At 37.2% G+C, this 16,612-nt stretch overlaps 1 protein-coding gene across 1 annotated transcript; it reads left to right on the top strand.

Moving 5' to 3' along the window:
• Positions 1 to 1,115: 1,115 nt before the first annotated feature.
• LOC139728672 (ketimine reductase mu-crystallin-like) lies at positions 1,116 to 15,754 on the top strand. Its single transcript, XM_071639607.1, has 9 exons — positions 1,116 to 1,138; positions 2,585 to 2,840; positions 4,547 to 4,700; positions 5,701 to 5,763; positions 7,398 to 7,499; positions 8,660 to 8,837; positions 9,660 to 9,781; positions 14,060 to 14,144; positions 15,093 to 15,754. Exons 2-9 carry the CDS (start codon positions 2,638 to 2,640, stop codon positions 15,164 to 15,166), a joined length of 981 nt encoding a protein of 326 aa, XP_071495708.1. The 5' UTR covers positions 1,116 to 1,138; positions 2,585 to 2,637; the 3' UTR covers positions 15,167 to 15,754.
• Positions 15,755 to 16,612: the final 858 nt, after the last annotated feature.

Raw genomic sequence — 16,612 nt, forward strand, 5'->3', positions numbered from 1 at the left:
TGCAATAAGCATTTTAAATGTAGCTATAATGGGAGAACCATTCTCGACTAGCACTTGTGCTAACTTTTGGTTCTCCTTTTAATAACATTATCTTCTGTTTCTTTTTCTTTGTTTTTGTTTTTTGTTCAGAACCTTTGTCTAGGCATATATTAATATACACGCTGTATGTCTATATTACATACGATATTCATTCTTTTTGCCTTTTCAGTGATAGATATATCATAATGCTAAATCAATTACACCACATGTATTCTTATGTAAGATAAATGTATAAAAATATGTAAAATATATGCATGCATAACTGTAAGTACCTTGTATAATATCATTGTATTCTCATAAAAAATTGTCATGTTATTGTATCTTATCCTATTGTTATCATATTATCATATTCACATGTATATGTACAAATATGTTGTTAATAAACTCAACTCATCTCAAGAAAAATTAAACCGTAGTCTTTCTGTAAGGGATAAGGGATAACACCTTTACCCATGAGAGTTCTACATACATGTGGATTCAACATTTGAACATATTTTTCTATTTCCCTCAAGTTTTTATTCGATTGAACAATTCATGTTTGTACGGTGGTTAAAGTTCCCCTCTTATTATAGTCTCGGAGCAGAGAGTATGAGCTGAATATCCCTCTTGAATTTCATTTCCAGTCTTTGACTACGGCGTGCAATAAAACAAGTCTCGATTACCGGTATTATGTTGGCGATATGTGGATAAAGAATTTTTCTATTATTTTTGTCTTTATATGATATAAAAAAGTATATTTGAACATTACATTGGTACATACAGAGAGACTATTCTATATAGTATCCATAATGCTTTTATTAGAACTGAATAATAAAAAAAAATAAAAAAGGTAATCTACTAGGCTGGCGCTCCATACATATCCAGGGGTGCGTGCGTACACAGCACGTCAGTGGCGTACAGAGGTCTCATCACGTACAGGGGTGGTGTAGCACTGAACTGGGTGGGAGCTAGAGGGGGTCGTGGGGTATGGGCGCAGCACGTGTGTACTTTTACTGAGGACTACCACTGCACTCGGGGGCGGGTGTCTGCACAGCACAGTACCGTACTGATTAAAGACCCGTAGTTGCGGCATATGTTTGAACTTCCGGGAGCTCTGGAGGTGAGTCTCTCTCTCTCACATCAGATGTCACGAAATACAGCGGGCCTACATTTTAACATAATCTGTATTTTGCTGGATCAAACACACCTGTTTTTTGCGCTCGACATAGGTATAAACGGTGGGGGGTTCACTAAAATATTTTAAGTTTGAAGACTAACATTAACAGATTAACAAGTCATGCGTAACTCCCAGAATTATGCGTAACGTTAGTTACCTCGGTATGCACAACTGTAGTGTTGATTGAGAGCTAGCAGAGGATTCTATTCCTCGGCCTAGGCCCTCCTCCGCTTAGCTAGCTAGAGAAGGCGTCTAGCGTTACTTACGTTCGTATGATGCAGATAGATCTGTAGAACTAGATACTGTTCTTCAACCGAAATCTTCTTCTGATGATGATTAAGTCTGCCTGGATCCTTCATTCAATAGACTGAAGATTCTTGCAGACTGGTGCTATTTACATTATAATACAATTTATTTACAGATATTTACAAGCACATAGAAAATTTGACGAAAATACTAGCCACTGTGATCAACCGTTACACGGTTTCGAAATGATCCCACAGATGGAGCTGAAACAATTTCTGACGACAGGGAATTCCAGTTCCTTACAGTTCTTGGGAAGAACGAATGGCGATGCGATTCAGTTCTCGAATATGATACCTGATAGGAGTGTGATTGCGAGGCTCTCGTTAACTGAGTAGCCTGTATGATGATATAGTCCTGTGTTGAAAGAGGAGTGAGATTATTGTGTATTTTGTACATAGAATCATAATTAGCCTGTCATTTTCTCTGCGCTGTTCCAGAGTGGTCCAATTAAGTTCTTGTAGCATTTTGGTGACACTCGAGGTGTTATGGTAGCGATCTTGCCGATCTTGGCTATCGATCCTGCGTTGGGTTTCTTGTAACTGTTAGATCACTTGATCCTTTCCTAATCTTGAACAATGTAGGACACCTAGTATCCTACACGATATACAACTTGTAGCTTCAACTTCTTAGCTGCCAACAATGTATTTTTAACGTTAAGCTTCATATCATCAGCTGTGTATGGTCGTGATGATGGTACACACATGTATGTACCTAGCTGCACAGTATAACTGTGTACAAGGAGCGTCCCAGGGTTAAATATGTACTGTACCATAACATGTCACTGATCTCTGGTTACACACGTGAGTGGAGATCTAACTTGAAGATGTAGGATCTATGATCTATCCCTGACTACAAAAGTTAACGGTAGGTAGCAGTATCAAATTCTGGCTGTTCTGACACTGTTTATTTCTTATCATATCTTACACTAACTATACACAGCCCAGTTGCTGTATGTAGATCCGTGTTGTTCGCACAGCGTAGCGTCTCGTTGGGCTATTTTACACTAAGTTACAGTGTACTTCATCCAGTTTGCAATATTCTGGTGCCTTAAATAATTGCAATTTCTTGTTTGTTCATTTGCAGGCGACGATTATAGCAGTCTAGAGTCTAGAGAACTATAGATAGTCACTGTTGCCATGGCTGCTTCGATTATGCCACGGATAATTGGCCATGCCGAAGTAGCAGCTGTGCTGACGTTCGCAGACCTCATACCAGCCATTGAGAAGGCTCACGCGACGTTTTCGCGACGGAACGACAAGTGCGGTGAGGACGGGAATGAGCAGAATCAAAGTGGTGTGTTCCCCCAGAGAACGATGATGCCCATTTCACAGCATGAGGGGTAACTATGGCAACAACAATGAATATTGTGATGTCACCTATTAATAATAGTCTTACTGAAGATTCTTATATTTCATGTCTCAAAACTAAAATATATGCGAAGTACATGTAGCTCTTCACTCCACAATTTCATGCTACTCTCTGTTGAAATCTAGAGCAATGAAAGATTCAAATTGAAAGGATAAGACTATAGAAAGGAAAAGTTTAGGAATGCCAAAGTTTCACCGAACATTCGTATTTGTCACAAGCTCGTACAAGTGAGAAATTCTGCACAAATTACATGAGATGATGCCATAGCATTGCAAGTCTTGTAGATTCTACTTGCAAACAAATCTGACATGGATATCCTTGAAAAAAATAAAAGAATAAAAAAGTAAACTCATCCTTTGAAGTTGATTATTGTTTAGTTTTATACAATGAGAGAGGACTGACTTGTCACTTCACATTGTAATTTTGTGGCTTTAAAAAAAAAAAATCATTATTTTGCATCAAAGTTTTGGGATCTAGAGAGTTGTGATGGATGATTCACCGTGATTATTTACGTCATCCACATTGCTACTCTACTTTTCAATTTCATCAATATCGTGGGAAATTGTACTTTAAAATTCCAAATCTGATATTTTGGGGCCAGATTTTAATGAAAGCAATTCTTTCCTTGCCTTTTATACTGTTACTTGATTTCAAAATGTTAACTTAATACACTATAGCATGGCACGGTGATTTACTTAAAGTGATCATATTATACTACATCACATTAAAGCTGATTAGGTTTGATGCTGTAAACCATATTTTTTAGTGAATGTATGATATTGTTACTAAATATGGCATTGAAAAGAGATATGTGTTATTAGTTTTTTTCTTTCTTTTTCATGATTTTGTTTTTAAAAATCTTAAATAAGTCTCTCTTGCTCATTCCAGCATATAAATATACATTTGATTAGTATGAGCACACATTTTCCATTCCCTATCAAGATATCTGATGGGATCAAAAAGTGGTGGATTCACTAAATATGAATTCAACTTTGGACAACTTATAAAAATTATGAGTCAATAGTGTGAGTCAGAAAAGGCAGAGGTGGAAAAAATGGTTTTGTCAGCTTGGCAGCATAAAAAAATTGTGATACAATGGTCACACAATTTTGCAACAACATCATATTTCAGAGGCTGATTTGAGTGATTTGAAGCATATTGTATCTTTTAAGGAGATGGCTAGTACATTGTAACTGATCAGTGGGAATCAGTGGGAATGCTTGGGGATGATTGTTCCAATTCTTTGTGGGATTTATTAAGAGTATGTTATATATCTATCGTTGTGTGAAAATTATTTGCTTTAGAATGGTCTCATACCGTATTCAAGTAATGCGCAGTTTAATGTTTCCAGGTTAGCATGCCTGTACAGTGACGGGGTATTAAACTTCACATCACTTGAATATGAGACCGGTCTGAAGCAAATAATTTTCACACAACAATAGAATGTACTCTTAAGTGAATCCAACAAGGATGGGAACAATCATCCCCAAGCATTCCCACTGATTCCCACTGATCAGTTACTAGCCATCCCCTTTATTGAATTAAAAAATTAGTGAAGCTCAAAGCACTTGTTTCCAAAAGACAACCTGATTTGGGTGGTTTCCAGCAAGGGAAACAGTGCCTCTTAAGGGAAGTGATAATGGTACAAGATTTTTCCTCTTTTATTTTCTTTTCCAGGGTTGCTTATATCATGCCAGTCTACAGTGTAGCAGATGATATTGTAGCGACCAAAATCGTCACAAACTATAAAAATAACATGGAAAAGCACAACATCCCATCGCATCTTGCCAACATCATTCTTAATGATTCCAAAACTGGGATGATAAAAGCGGTGAGTTTTTTTTCTTTGTTTGTTTCTTTTTTTTAAAGTTTCTTCTTCCTGTGTGTTGACCTGTCTGTTGGTGTGCACTGATTCTTTGATGATTTTCCCCCTTTCTAAACTCTTGACATGATGCAACACCCAATATGAAAGAATAAAACCAACTCTTGCCTCAAGGTCCATGTGTACAGAGCTCACATGAAAAAAAAAAATTAATCTTGAAAGTTTCTCGACTGCATTTTTTTACTCTCTGCATTTTCTCTCTCAGTATTCAAGTTTGTAATCAGAATCTGCTGACATCATTATTTGAGCTCAGGGATATGTTTACATATATAGATATTGCTTTCAGCATTATCGACAGCTAATGTGGATACAGTGGTGCAACCCATTTCTTTTGCACCTTGAACCTTGTTCATTGCTTTTGCTTATCGTTTATGCTATGTGTGTGTACACCAGTCCTAGATTTTGCTTTAAGCATGAAATGAAAATCATTATTTCTCCACATTACCTATTTGGTCTAGAGAATAAATTACTCTGCATATTTTGAATAGTAAAAATTTTTAGTTTGAATAGTGATGAATACTGACCACTTTCCAATATATTACATGGATGTAAATTACATTTATATGAGGATCTACATGTATGTCTCAGCTGTGTACAGCATACTGTACACAGTTTATATTTTTGCAAATTTTGCAAGTCGAGTGCTATTAGCAAAATTTGATGATGTACATACCATGATTGCCAATTCAACCACTTGCGAAATTGTAAAGTCCCAATTCACATAAAATTTAGACTTACTAACTAAATAATACGGCCTGTACAATAGCAATTATAAAGTATGTTTCTGGATGTGTGTAGGGGAGGGGGTTGGGGTTGGGTTGGAAAATGCAACCAAACATATGACTGTCCAGTGTCACCCAAATGTACAATAATTGTTGATGATACTTAATTCTGTCATCTAGTGCTCAGTATGGCATTTGTGTGAAAACTCCAGCTATAACCCTTTCAGATTATTGATGGAGATCATGTGACTGGAATGCGGACTGCAGCAGCATCAGCAGTGGCTACCAAGGTGAGTGAGCCCTCAACGATTGATGACAGGGAAGGAGAACATAATTGCATGATGTGCTCCCAAATCATCATAAAGACACCCCTCAGATATTCAGGTTTGGAATAGAACATTATTGATTTGTAACATTTATGTGCGGGCTCACTGTGAGATATAAAGATCTATGTGTAGAGATCACTTCATGGATATATTGATATAAAATCAGAATGACACTGAGATCAACTAAACAGTTGATCTCAATGTGATTACTGTGGTTTGACAGATTGGGAATATTAAATATTTTGTAATGTATTCAGTCATGATTAGTATCAGGGAAACTTTGGAACTTCTATGCATGGCTTATTCTTTATTCATCTAAAGAATAACGACAATTTTTGCATTCATTTGCAAGTCTCAGTAACAGGGAACCAGTTTGGGTTCATTATACCCCCACCCACACATAATGTGTATGGGGATATATTTTTTTGTCCCCGCCGAACAAGTTCGAGCAGGGGACTATGAAACGGGCTCCGTACGTGTGTGTGTCCGTGTGTCCGTCCGTCCGTCCGTCTGTGCGTCCGTGTGTGATCAAAATGTTCAATTTGCTACTTCTCTGTCATTTATGAGCCAATTTTGATTCTGTTTGATTTATATAATAGCACTACATGGGAGCTTTGAAACTTCTACACATAATTTCAGTTGTGACCTTTGACCATGACCTTTGACCTATATTGTACATTTTGCTTCAAAATGCTACTCCTTCGCCATTTCTAACCCGATTTCGATTCCGTTTCTTTTCTGTGATGGCACTAGGTGAGGGCTTTAAAACTTCTACACAGAATTTTGACCTTTGACTTCTTTGACCTTTGACCTTGATTTTTGACCTATATTGTACATTGGCTACAAAATGCTACTCCTTCGCCTTTTCTAACCCGATTTCGATTCCGTTTGCTTTTTGTGATGGCACTAGGTGAGGGCTTCAAAACTTCTACATAGAATTTGGACCTTTGACTTCTTTGACCTTTGACCTTAATTTCTGACCTGCATTGTACATTTTGCTACAAAATGCTACTCCTTTGCCATTTCTAACCCAATTTCACTTCTGTTTGCTTTATGTGATGGCACTAGGTGAGGGCTTCAAAACTTGTACACAGAATTTTGACCTTTGACTTCTTTGACCTTTGACCTTGATTTTTGACCTATATTGTACGTTGGCTACAAAATGCTACTCCTTCGCCATTTCTAACCCAATTCCGATTCCGTTTGCTTTTTGTGATAGCACTAGGTGAGGGCTTCAAAACTTCTACACAGATTTTTGACCTTTGACTTCTTTGACCTTTGACCTTGATTTTTTACCTATATTGTACATTTTGCTACTAAATGCTACTTCCGGCGGGGACATATTTTACGCACCGCGTAATTTCTACTTTTCCTTGTTGTGTTTGAAAAGGAGAGTTTGATGAGTGCTTGTAAAAAGCTTTACACTGACTCTCTTTGATGAAAATGATTCATGGTAGTTTTGGTCATATGATATGTTATGAAATGGTCTTGAGTCACGAAACTGTAGTTCAATAATTTGTAAAACCAATCTAGAGATAAAGAATAAGAGGTGAATATCTGTCATATGTTGCCCTTCAAATGATTTTTGTGCCTGACAGTACTTGGCCAGAGAGGGCGCTGATACCCTGGCTATCCTGGGGGCGGGCAGTCAAGCTGAATATCACCTGAAGGCCTTGCGTCACATCTTAAAGCTGAAGGAGGTATGTCCATGAAAGAGAATTCTTCTGCTGTTTTCTGTGTTTTCAAACATTTATTTTCTTAACATTAAGAATATATAGTGTATCAATTTGATGTACACTCATTTCTTTCTTGAAATATGTTGGTTCTCCAAAAGTTTTATTTTGTGCATGTTGTGTTGTTATTATGTAATGGTGGAGGAGTGGGGGGGGGGGGGTGGTGTCACAGTAGGTTTGGTAGATTGCAGTGTTATACGAAGCATGTAGGAATGCTAAAAACCGGATACCAATAAGAAGAATCAAGGATTATTGAAAAATTGAATGTTCAATGAAATGACCCCTCGGCACACACACAAACCAAAGTTACTAAATGATTGAATAATGAATAGATAAATTGATAAAAATGAAATCATTAACCAAGACACAACAAAGATAAGCATATAATTTGTGTGATCCTTACTTTTTGGTGAATATTTTGATGTATGACATTAAGAGAATGTAAAGTAGTTTGCAGTTTTGATTTATTTCTGTACGCAGTAATTGTCTGTCTAGTCAAGACTACCTTCATGTCTACCTATGCCATATGGTGTGGACAGATGTGTATAGAATGACTTTCTATTCATTTGTCAAAGCAGAAGCATAGAACAACAACTTCCACCATCATTTTGATACATCTTGTCTGATTTCTCTGATAAAAATGGCACGTGTTTCATGTGATTCTTCTGGTTGAGAAAGCAAATTTTATTGAAGTTTGTTTGTTTTTGTTGTTTTTTTTAAATTTGGTCTGATCATGTGTACCAGTGTGGGTTGATCAAAACTCAGTTTAGTTAACTCTCATCTATATTTGGATATTTTTTTTCTGCCATGGATAATGCTTTTGCACTGTTTTTGACATTGATGATGTTGAATAATGAAAGGTTGAAGATAAGGCTGTAGTATAATCTTCAAAGGGTGTCTTGTTTCAAATGCCGTGGCAAATGCATGTGATAGTCACGCCTCTGGATGTGATGGGGTTACTTGAGCTCTATTCAGCATCTAAAAGCTGTGCACCTTTTTGTATCATAGCAGATCATTATCATGGGCCCTTTTTAAACGGAATCATTCTTTCGCTAACTCTAGACACACTTCTCCAATTCCAGCTTGCTCCGCCCTTTTCTTAGCTTGCTTGTGTTTTCACTGTGTAGATCAGGGTATGGACAAGATCGTTTGAGAAGGCCAAGGCTTTTGCCGAGAAGTTTGACGTTGTGGCTTGCGAGACGGCCAAGGAGGCCGTCAAGGATGCGGACGTGATTGCTTCCTGCACCTCGGCCCAGACTCCTGTCCTGGAGGCCGGCTGGTTGAAGGAGGGGGTGCACATTAATGGCAAGTTGATTTTCTCTCACCTATTTAACATCTTCATCTTAAGCTCCACTTTAACAGAGCCTTTCAAACTAGAGTTCCTGCGGCAGTGTTCTGATAATCTTTTTTACACCCTGCCTGTTAAAAACTAGTTGTTGCTCGGACGTTTTCACAGAATCTCCTGCTGTTTTATTGTTTGAGGCAAGGAATTTTGTTCTCCAGACGTTGTTGCAATGTTGCCACAGTAAGGTCTGATCTGTTAAAATAGGGCTTTAGAGACAAGGTTCATCTCCTTTATTTTTTTTTGGCATGTACACCGAAACTCTGCTTCATCTTCAAATCTGCTGAAAAATTGATTATGGCATCCAAGTAGACAAAGCAATGAAATCCGTGTTAAGATTATTGAGGAAAGTTATTTGCCATTAGATTTTGTTGTTTGCTTTTGTAAGTTGGTGATACGGGTAAAAATTACAAAGGATTTTTTTTTAAATTCCAATTATACAAGTGCATAAATTGTTAAAAGTCTTTGGAAATGAATGGCTTGATGCTACCATTTGGCATGCTTAATTGCATATATACCAGCTATTTTGTGAACAATGTTATGGCCTCCCATGATTCATGAAGTGCAATGAACAAAGTTGATGAGCAATGACTAGTAGTAGTGGTGCATAAGAATTTTGTCATATAAATCATTGTTACAAGATATCAGTCAGAGCAGATGGCTATATTTCATCAATTTAAAAAACGATTTATTGCTCTCAGCAAGGCATAAGTATTCCAGGTGGTATTCCATTCAGTACCAGGCAACATAATAAAAATATTTCTCCCTTTGTCGTTATTAAACAGGTGTGGGTGCATGCGTGCCCTGGGCGCAGGAGCTGGGGTCAGAGGTCATGAGAAGTGCTGTGGTGTACTCGGACAGCACCCCGGGGGCGCTGCAGGAATCTGGAGATGTCATTCATTCAAAGGTCAGAATGTGACATAGACACAAACGAACAGAGTGTCATAGACAAACTTGTACTCATAGACAACTCACAGACAAACTTAGTTGTATGCTGGGCAATACAACTTGCTCGACTTTTTGTTACACGTTAGATAAAGGCGCCAAATATGGAGAGATAAACCCACCGAACCTTATTGATACAGGGGAAACTCGATATAACGAGATGGTCGGGACCGAGTCATTTTCCTCGTTATAGCCTATATCTCGTTATATCAGAAGGCATAAAAGAAAGAATAACATAATAAAGACATTAATTTGCACATGTGGGACTACCCATCATCTTTCAATCATTACTGATAACTTGGTAATGTGTGTGAGGGAATTACTCACCTTTATGGGTAAGAAGATTTTTTTTTGCCAATGAAATCCAATATCAAGAATGTGTTTCTTATTAATTGTAGATGTTTGAATTTGTAAATTTATTTAGCTTGCGATTGTGTCAATATCGTATGTGGATTGGTATGTGGATATGGTACAGGTGTGTGTTGTGTGTGGAAAGCTTGAATATTATGGTCTGCACAATGCTGTGTGTGTATGTGACACATTCTGTATTAATGTACACTATGACTGCTTGTGTGAAGATGGGGAATTCCCTACGTAGAAAGCCAATCACAGCATCAGATTGCCTCACACCTGCTAAACATCATGATGATGTCATGTATACATACAGCCGTCCCACTACATTTTCTGCATACAGTGTGCGCGCACACACACATACACGTACAACATGTGAGCGGTGGTAGCTGGAGTGCACTGAAGAAAATATGTGTGTACAAGATAGTTTTGGGCGCATCGCGAGCTTTACAATCTCGGAACATGATAGCACAGGTGAAGTAAAGCTTTACCCAAAGACATTTTGCTTTACCTCGCTATAACAGGTTTGACTGGCTTCTTTATATTTGGAAATCACAAAATTTATTTATTTATTTATTTTTTTATTTTTTTATTTTTTTATTATTTTTTTTTACTAGACGTGCATTTCGCAACTGAAATTTATTGAGCGATGATTTCCAAATGTATACTTACAACTGCACATGTACAGTATTTTTCTTGATTCCAGAGTTATATGTATTATCTGTTGCGGCTGTAGTTTTCAGATATTTTTTTTTTTTTTCATGTTTTATTGAATCAACAAAATCATGATATATACAAAATATTACAAATGATTAGACAAATTTGTGAGCGAAATCAAGCATGAATGAAAAAAAATAGTAAATAAATAAATAAATAAATAATAATAACAATAAATGCAGCTTATACGCCCCCCCTCCGACAGAAAAAAAAAAACAAATCCATAAGATTACCAGTTGCACTAATACATATGTTTTCGAAACGATTTAAGAGATCGCATTCTGTCAGAGGGGAAGGGAGAGAGAGGTGGAGGAAAAAGAGTTGAGGCTTGGCGAAAAACAAACAAACAAACAAACTTTAAAATCGAAAGAGAATCCGTCTAACAAACTTCCAGCTCCCACAGGGTCCGCAAACAATTAAACCAACAAAGTAACCATTGATCAGTCTCACAACTTCCCTGTCGGGGCCCGACTCCATCTTCATCTTAATATGACTTGCTTTTAACTTTGTTGTAGTTTGTATATTGTTTGAAACAAATAAACACACCCACACCCACCCATTCACACACACACGCACATACATTAAATAGACACACATACTCACACTAACTCACATACACACTAACCTACATACACACAGACAAACAGACACAGAGACACACACTGAAATATTAACACCAACTCTTTGTATTACATGGAGCCGCCCCCGCTCTCGGGTAGGAGCGAGACAGACAAAACATCCCCTGGAGAAAAGTAAAACATGAAACCGGCGAAAATCGCGGAAACTCTCCCTGAAGTTTTACAAAACATCATTTGAACAAGCCTCAACCCTGCTATGTATACAAAACAAAACACGTGTACAGCGTACATTTCAGCATGAAACTAATCACACAGTATGATACATGCACACAACGACGATTTAGATAACATGATACAACCTATACAGCGATGAACAATTATTAGTCACCTTATAATAATGGCAGTCCTCTTGAACTTTACAAACTCAGTTCTTAGAATACGTAAATATATACATGTAAAAAACAATATGTCATTTAAGATTACTACACTTTTACAAGCAGTGAGGAAGAAAAGCAAAAACATCAACAACAAATATTCTTAATTAAGAAGTCATAAAGAGAACTTCCATTTCCTAAAATGAAGCGCTAACTTGTTTTTCTTTTTGGCAATACTATATTCTATCTCTTTGTAATCACAAAATTTATGTCGTTACAGCAGATATTTCGTTATAGCCGATCTCGCTATAAGAGTAGCATTTTCAGAGACTTGTGTGGAAGGAAATTTGGGACTGGGAAAGTTTCCTCGTAATAACCGATATCTCGTTATAGCAGTGTCCGTTATACCAAGTTTCCCCTGTATTAGAGTAAGAGCCCTCTTGAATCTTTAGATTTTCAGAATTTCCAGAAATTTTCTCATGCATGAAACTTTCGCAAATTTCAAGAGGGGCCAAGATTTGCAAAAGTAAAATGTGAACAATCCTACACAATGTTTTCGGTTATTTTTTTTTTAAGGAAACAGCAATACTTTCTATCCTGAGATTCATTGAGACATTGGTCTAATGTTCTGTCTGTAACACCCCTCGAGAATTAAGAACACAGCATTTGTGCAAGCTACTCCTAGGTGACAGTGAGCCTAAAAATGTATACAGTGTACTCCCGTTATAACGAACACGCTTATAACGAAATTTCGTTATAACGAAGTAAAACTTCTGGTCCCAAAATTATCGCCATTGAAGTCTATGGTAGAAAATTCGCTTATAACGAACACGGTTATAGCGAAATTCTCGTTATAACGAAGTATTTTCTGAGCACCACTGACAAAGAAAAACAAAAGAAATGTGCTCCGTTATAACGAAAGGCAAATCGCTTCCGAAAATACGTAGCGGAACAAGCACTTATAGCGTCTCTGCATGGGCGAACGCTTCTCATCACCGTGTACGTGTTCGCTCCTTGTGTCCTACACAGTTTCCGAGGGGAACTTGCATTATTGTAATACAATAATCTGAAATTAAACAAGGTTTGTTTCATTGTTCCGAAGGTACTTTATCACAAAACACACAGATTCTTATACAACTAAATGTCCGTTGGTTCGGAAATGGAATAGGGTTTGTTATTACGAACATTTTGGAGTTATTCAAACAGTTCGTTATCACTAAAGTTCGTTAAACCGACAATGAGATATGGTTCTTATTACGACGGTTCGTTAGTCAGAAAATGACAGGAATTCTAAACTTTCTTTAATCGGAACATTAAAAAAAAGTTTCGTTAATCCGAAGGTGAAAAAGGTGTGCCCACTAACAAAACGTGGGAATTGCAAACCTCATAATCGTCTTAAGATAACCGAACCTTCGAAATAACTATCTTTTCTCGTTTCTTCTTTTTTTTTTCTTTTTTTTTTTTGATTTACAAACCTTCAGAGGAATAACAAACCTTATTTCATTGTCGGGTTAAAAAACCTTCGGAACAGTGAACCTTTCTCATTTTTTTCATTTACAAACCTTCGGAATGACGAACTCATTTCATTTTCCGATAAACGAGCCATCGGAAAACGAACAATATATTTATAACTAAATCATGAACTTTCGGAATAACGAATCGTCGGAAGAGCGAAACTGCAAAATAACGAACAAACCTTCGGATTCCCGGGAATGGCGAAACTTCGAAACAAAGAGTCTTTCGGAGTAACGAACTTTAGTGAAAAACGAATCTTTGGAATAGCGAACTGTAACGGAATCCTAAACCATCATTTTCTATACGACTTATTGTGTGACAACAAACAACTTTATGCTCTCTTTTAAATGTAATATCCAAATAAAATCAAAAAGGTACCATCCCATTTCATATAGCTTTCCACTGTGTGATGAGTATTCAACAAACAGAATATGATATATGCGTGGTTTCCTTGTTTTTGTTATATATTGTATTTGTTCGGTTATAACGAAATTTCGTTATAACGAAAGAAAATGGCCGGTCCCAAGCATTTCGTTATAACGGGAGTGCACTGTATTGATAATGAATGAGACATAAAGATTGAGCTTACGTGATGAATATTCATTTTATTTAGTAGGCAAATGCCTTCTTTTATTTCAGTCATTTCTGTAGACAGAACCTTTTACTTTTCATTGCGTGCATTATTCCTTTCACTTTGTCGGCCAGGTGGAGATCTTTGGTGAGATTGGTGAAGTTATCAATGGAAAAGTTGAAGCAATGAGGAACAAGACAACTGTCTACAAGTCTCTAGGTGAGTGGATGTCTTCAAATACAGTCTTGGGTTAAGTTGCCAACATCCTATCGAACTGTAAGCATCCCAACCCCAATGCGTATTTTTCAATGGCAGTGAGGTCCTTGCTGTTGTCCCATGAAGTTATTATGAAGACATCCTTTGAAAGAAGCTTGTCCTTTCACTTTCATTTACATTGGTCAAGTCAGGAAATAAGAAGGCTGATCAGAACATGCTATAGTATCTGTGACATACTGCCAGAACTTTTTTTGAAGTATCGAGGAGACGCCTTTTTGCTTCATGATGTTTTTGTAGATACTGTATGTTTACTTTAGGAGACTCCACACGTATGGAGGCTATGTAATTGGCATTGAAGTTGCGAAACGGCAGTAAACAGAGAGAATTAACCTTGGATATAACTTTGTAGGCCATTTCTGTAGCTGTGTGCTCCATTATACCTATGTGATTGAAAATGTGGTAACTTGAAATAAGTCTGTCAGAGATGGTTTGAACAGGATTTGGGAAAACAAAAATGTTCCTTTTGGAGTAAGGATTATATTTATGTTGGTTTGCATACATGAAGGTATACCCTTCTCACAGTCCAACCATTAAAATGCGTGCACCCCTCCCCAAACATATGGACTGGGTTCAATGCCATTTGCTCTTGTGACAGTTTCTCCCGTGGACTGTCTGCATGCTAAGCCAAACGAATTTTATCAACAAACATAACAATAACCCTAATCCTAATCCTCCCAACATCATACTAAACCTAACAAAACCCTATCACAGCCCTTTACCCTAACCCAACCCTTGTAGTCCTTTGAGAAAATAAGACCAGAGCAATAATATGTTGCGGAAGCGAATGTCGTGTCACCCATGCATGGACTGCAGCAAACCCTGATTTTCACATCTGTCCCATGTCTTGATAGTTGAGCTGTCTTTGGTTTCTCCTGGTCACTTTTCTTGTAGGACTGGCCATCCAGGATGCCGCCGCTTCCAGGATTGTCCTCGACAAGGTGGTTGGACGCGAAAAAGCCACCTAGCTCCTCTATTCCAAGGCTTTGGGGATGGAGTGACATCTCAACAGACTACCCTGCTGTCGCACAACTCCTTGTGAAATCTTCTCACTACTGTTTCATTGCCTTTTTTGCTTCTGTGGTGTAGTGTTTGTTAACATGTGTATATACATTTTACTCATTTTGTTGCATTTTTCCCTCTCTTTTTTGTTCTGTTTTATGTGTTTATTTTTCCTTAACCCGCTGAAGACGAGTCCCGAGTATACTCGGGCAGGTGTCTATGGGAAATGCGTGTTGTAGCAAAATCAAACCATCCTCAACGGGTTAACTGTTGCTGTGCCTTGTTCATCACAAGGTAAAGTGTAAAAAATTGATTTTAACTCCTATACTCTTTTTTTTTTTCTTTTCAGTGGAGATGTATGTGCCGAAATTTAAGTCGCAAATATGGGAACACTTGTACTTAAATTTTGTGTCTGTTTTGGTGTGCTGCAGAACAGACCTCACGAAGGTGCTTGAAATTACTTATTTGTCATTTGTGTACACTCCTCTTATCTTCACCAAAGCAGTGAAAAGTCAAATGCTTAGAGTGGCTTCATATATAAACTAGGAAATTCAGTGCTGCTACTTAAATTTATCTTCAATTTTATTACCACTTTTATTCCTTTTTCATAATTAATCATGTTATTATGGAAAAGGAAATTCATTGCTGCTACTTAAATTTATAATTGCCACTTTTATTCCTTTTTCATAATCATGTTATAATGTGATGGGAGATAAAACATACCATGGAAAATTGTGTGTGTGTGTCATATTCTTTTTTATAGTGCAGTATCCTCTTTTGACTGACTCATATTACAGTATTCTCTTGACAAACTTATCATGCAGTATCATGACTAACTCATAGTGCAGTATCCTCTTTTGACTAACTCATAGTGCAGTATCCTCTTTTGACTTTGCAGTATCCTCTTTTGACTATTAAACTCATAGTGCAAGTATTTTTTGACTATCTCATAGTGCAGTATCCTCTTTTGACTATTATACTCATTGCAAGTAGACTCATATTGCAGTATCCTCTTATACTCATAGTGCAAGTATATCTTTTGACTAACTCGTAGTGCAGTTTGAATCATGTTGGATGTATAGACTGTATACAAAACAGAATGTTGCCCCCAAAATATTGCAACCTGTAACACAAAAGAGGCGTCAATTTGAGGACGTTCAGTTTTTAATGAAAATTGTTTAAAAGAACGATTGTCATTTCCCTAGTTTGAATAAGTTAGATAGGAAGTGGTAAATGGGTCCTTGAAAGTTTAGGAACAGTGAAATAAATCAAGTAATGAATGATGTTTGGGGCTTGAAAGTTGTTGAAGCACATAACTATAAAGAGATGATATTGAATGCAAAGGTAGTGGCATTACCCGTGAAAATAATGTGACATTGATTTCCAGAAAGTAAAACTAAAAAGGTTTGTGA

This window comes from Diadema antillarum, unplaced genomic scaffold (genome assembly GCF_040938485.1).
Source record: "Diadema antillarum isolate AM-2024a unplaced genomic scaffold, OU_Dant_1.0 seq00000190_RagTag, whole genome shotgun sequence".
In the NCBI taxonomy this organism is placed as follows: domain Eukaryota; kingdom Metazoa; phylum Echinodermata; class Echinoidea; order Diadematoida; family Diadematidae; genus Diadema; species Diadema antillarum.

What these genes read in the sequence shown, in the direction of transcription:
- LOC139728672 (XM_071639607.1), top strand. Translation starts at nt 2,638, where the DNA reads ATGGCTGCTTCGATTATGCCACGGATAATTGGCCATGCCGAAGTAGCA. An exon ending in GGAGGGGGTGCACATTAATG is followed by an intron (nt 8,838 to 9,659) that starts GCAAGTTGATTT and finishes GTTATTAAACAG; the next exon opens with GTGTGGGTGCATGCGTGCCC. An exon ending in AACTGTCTACAAGTCTCTAG is followed by an intron (nt 14,145 to 15,092) that starts GTGAGTGGATGT and finishes CTTTTCTTGTAG; the next exon opens with GACTGGCCATCCAGGATGCC.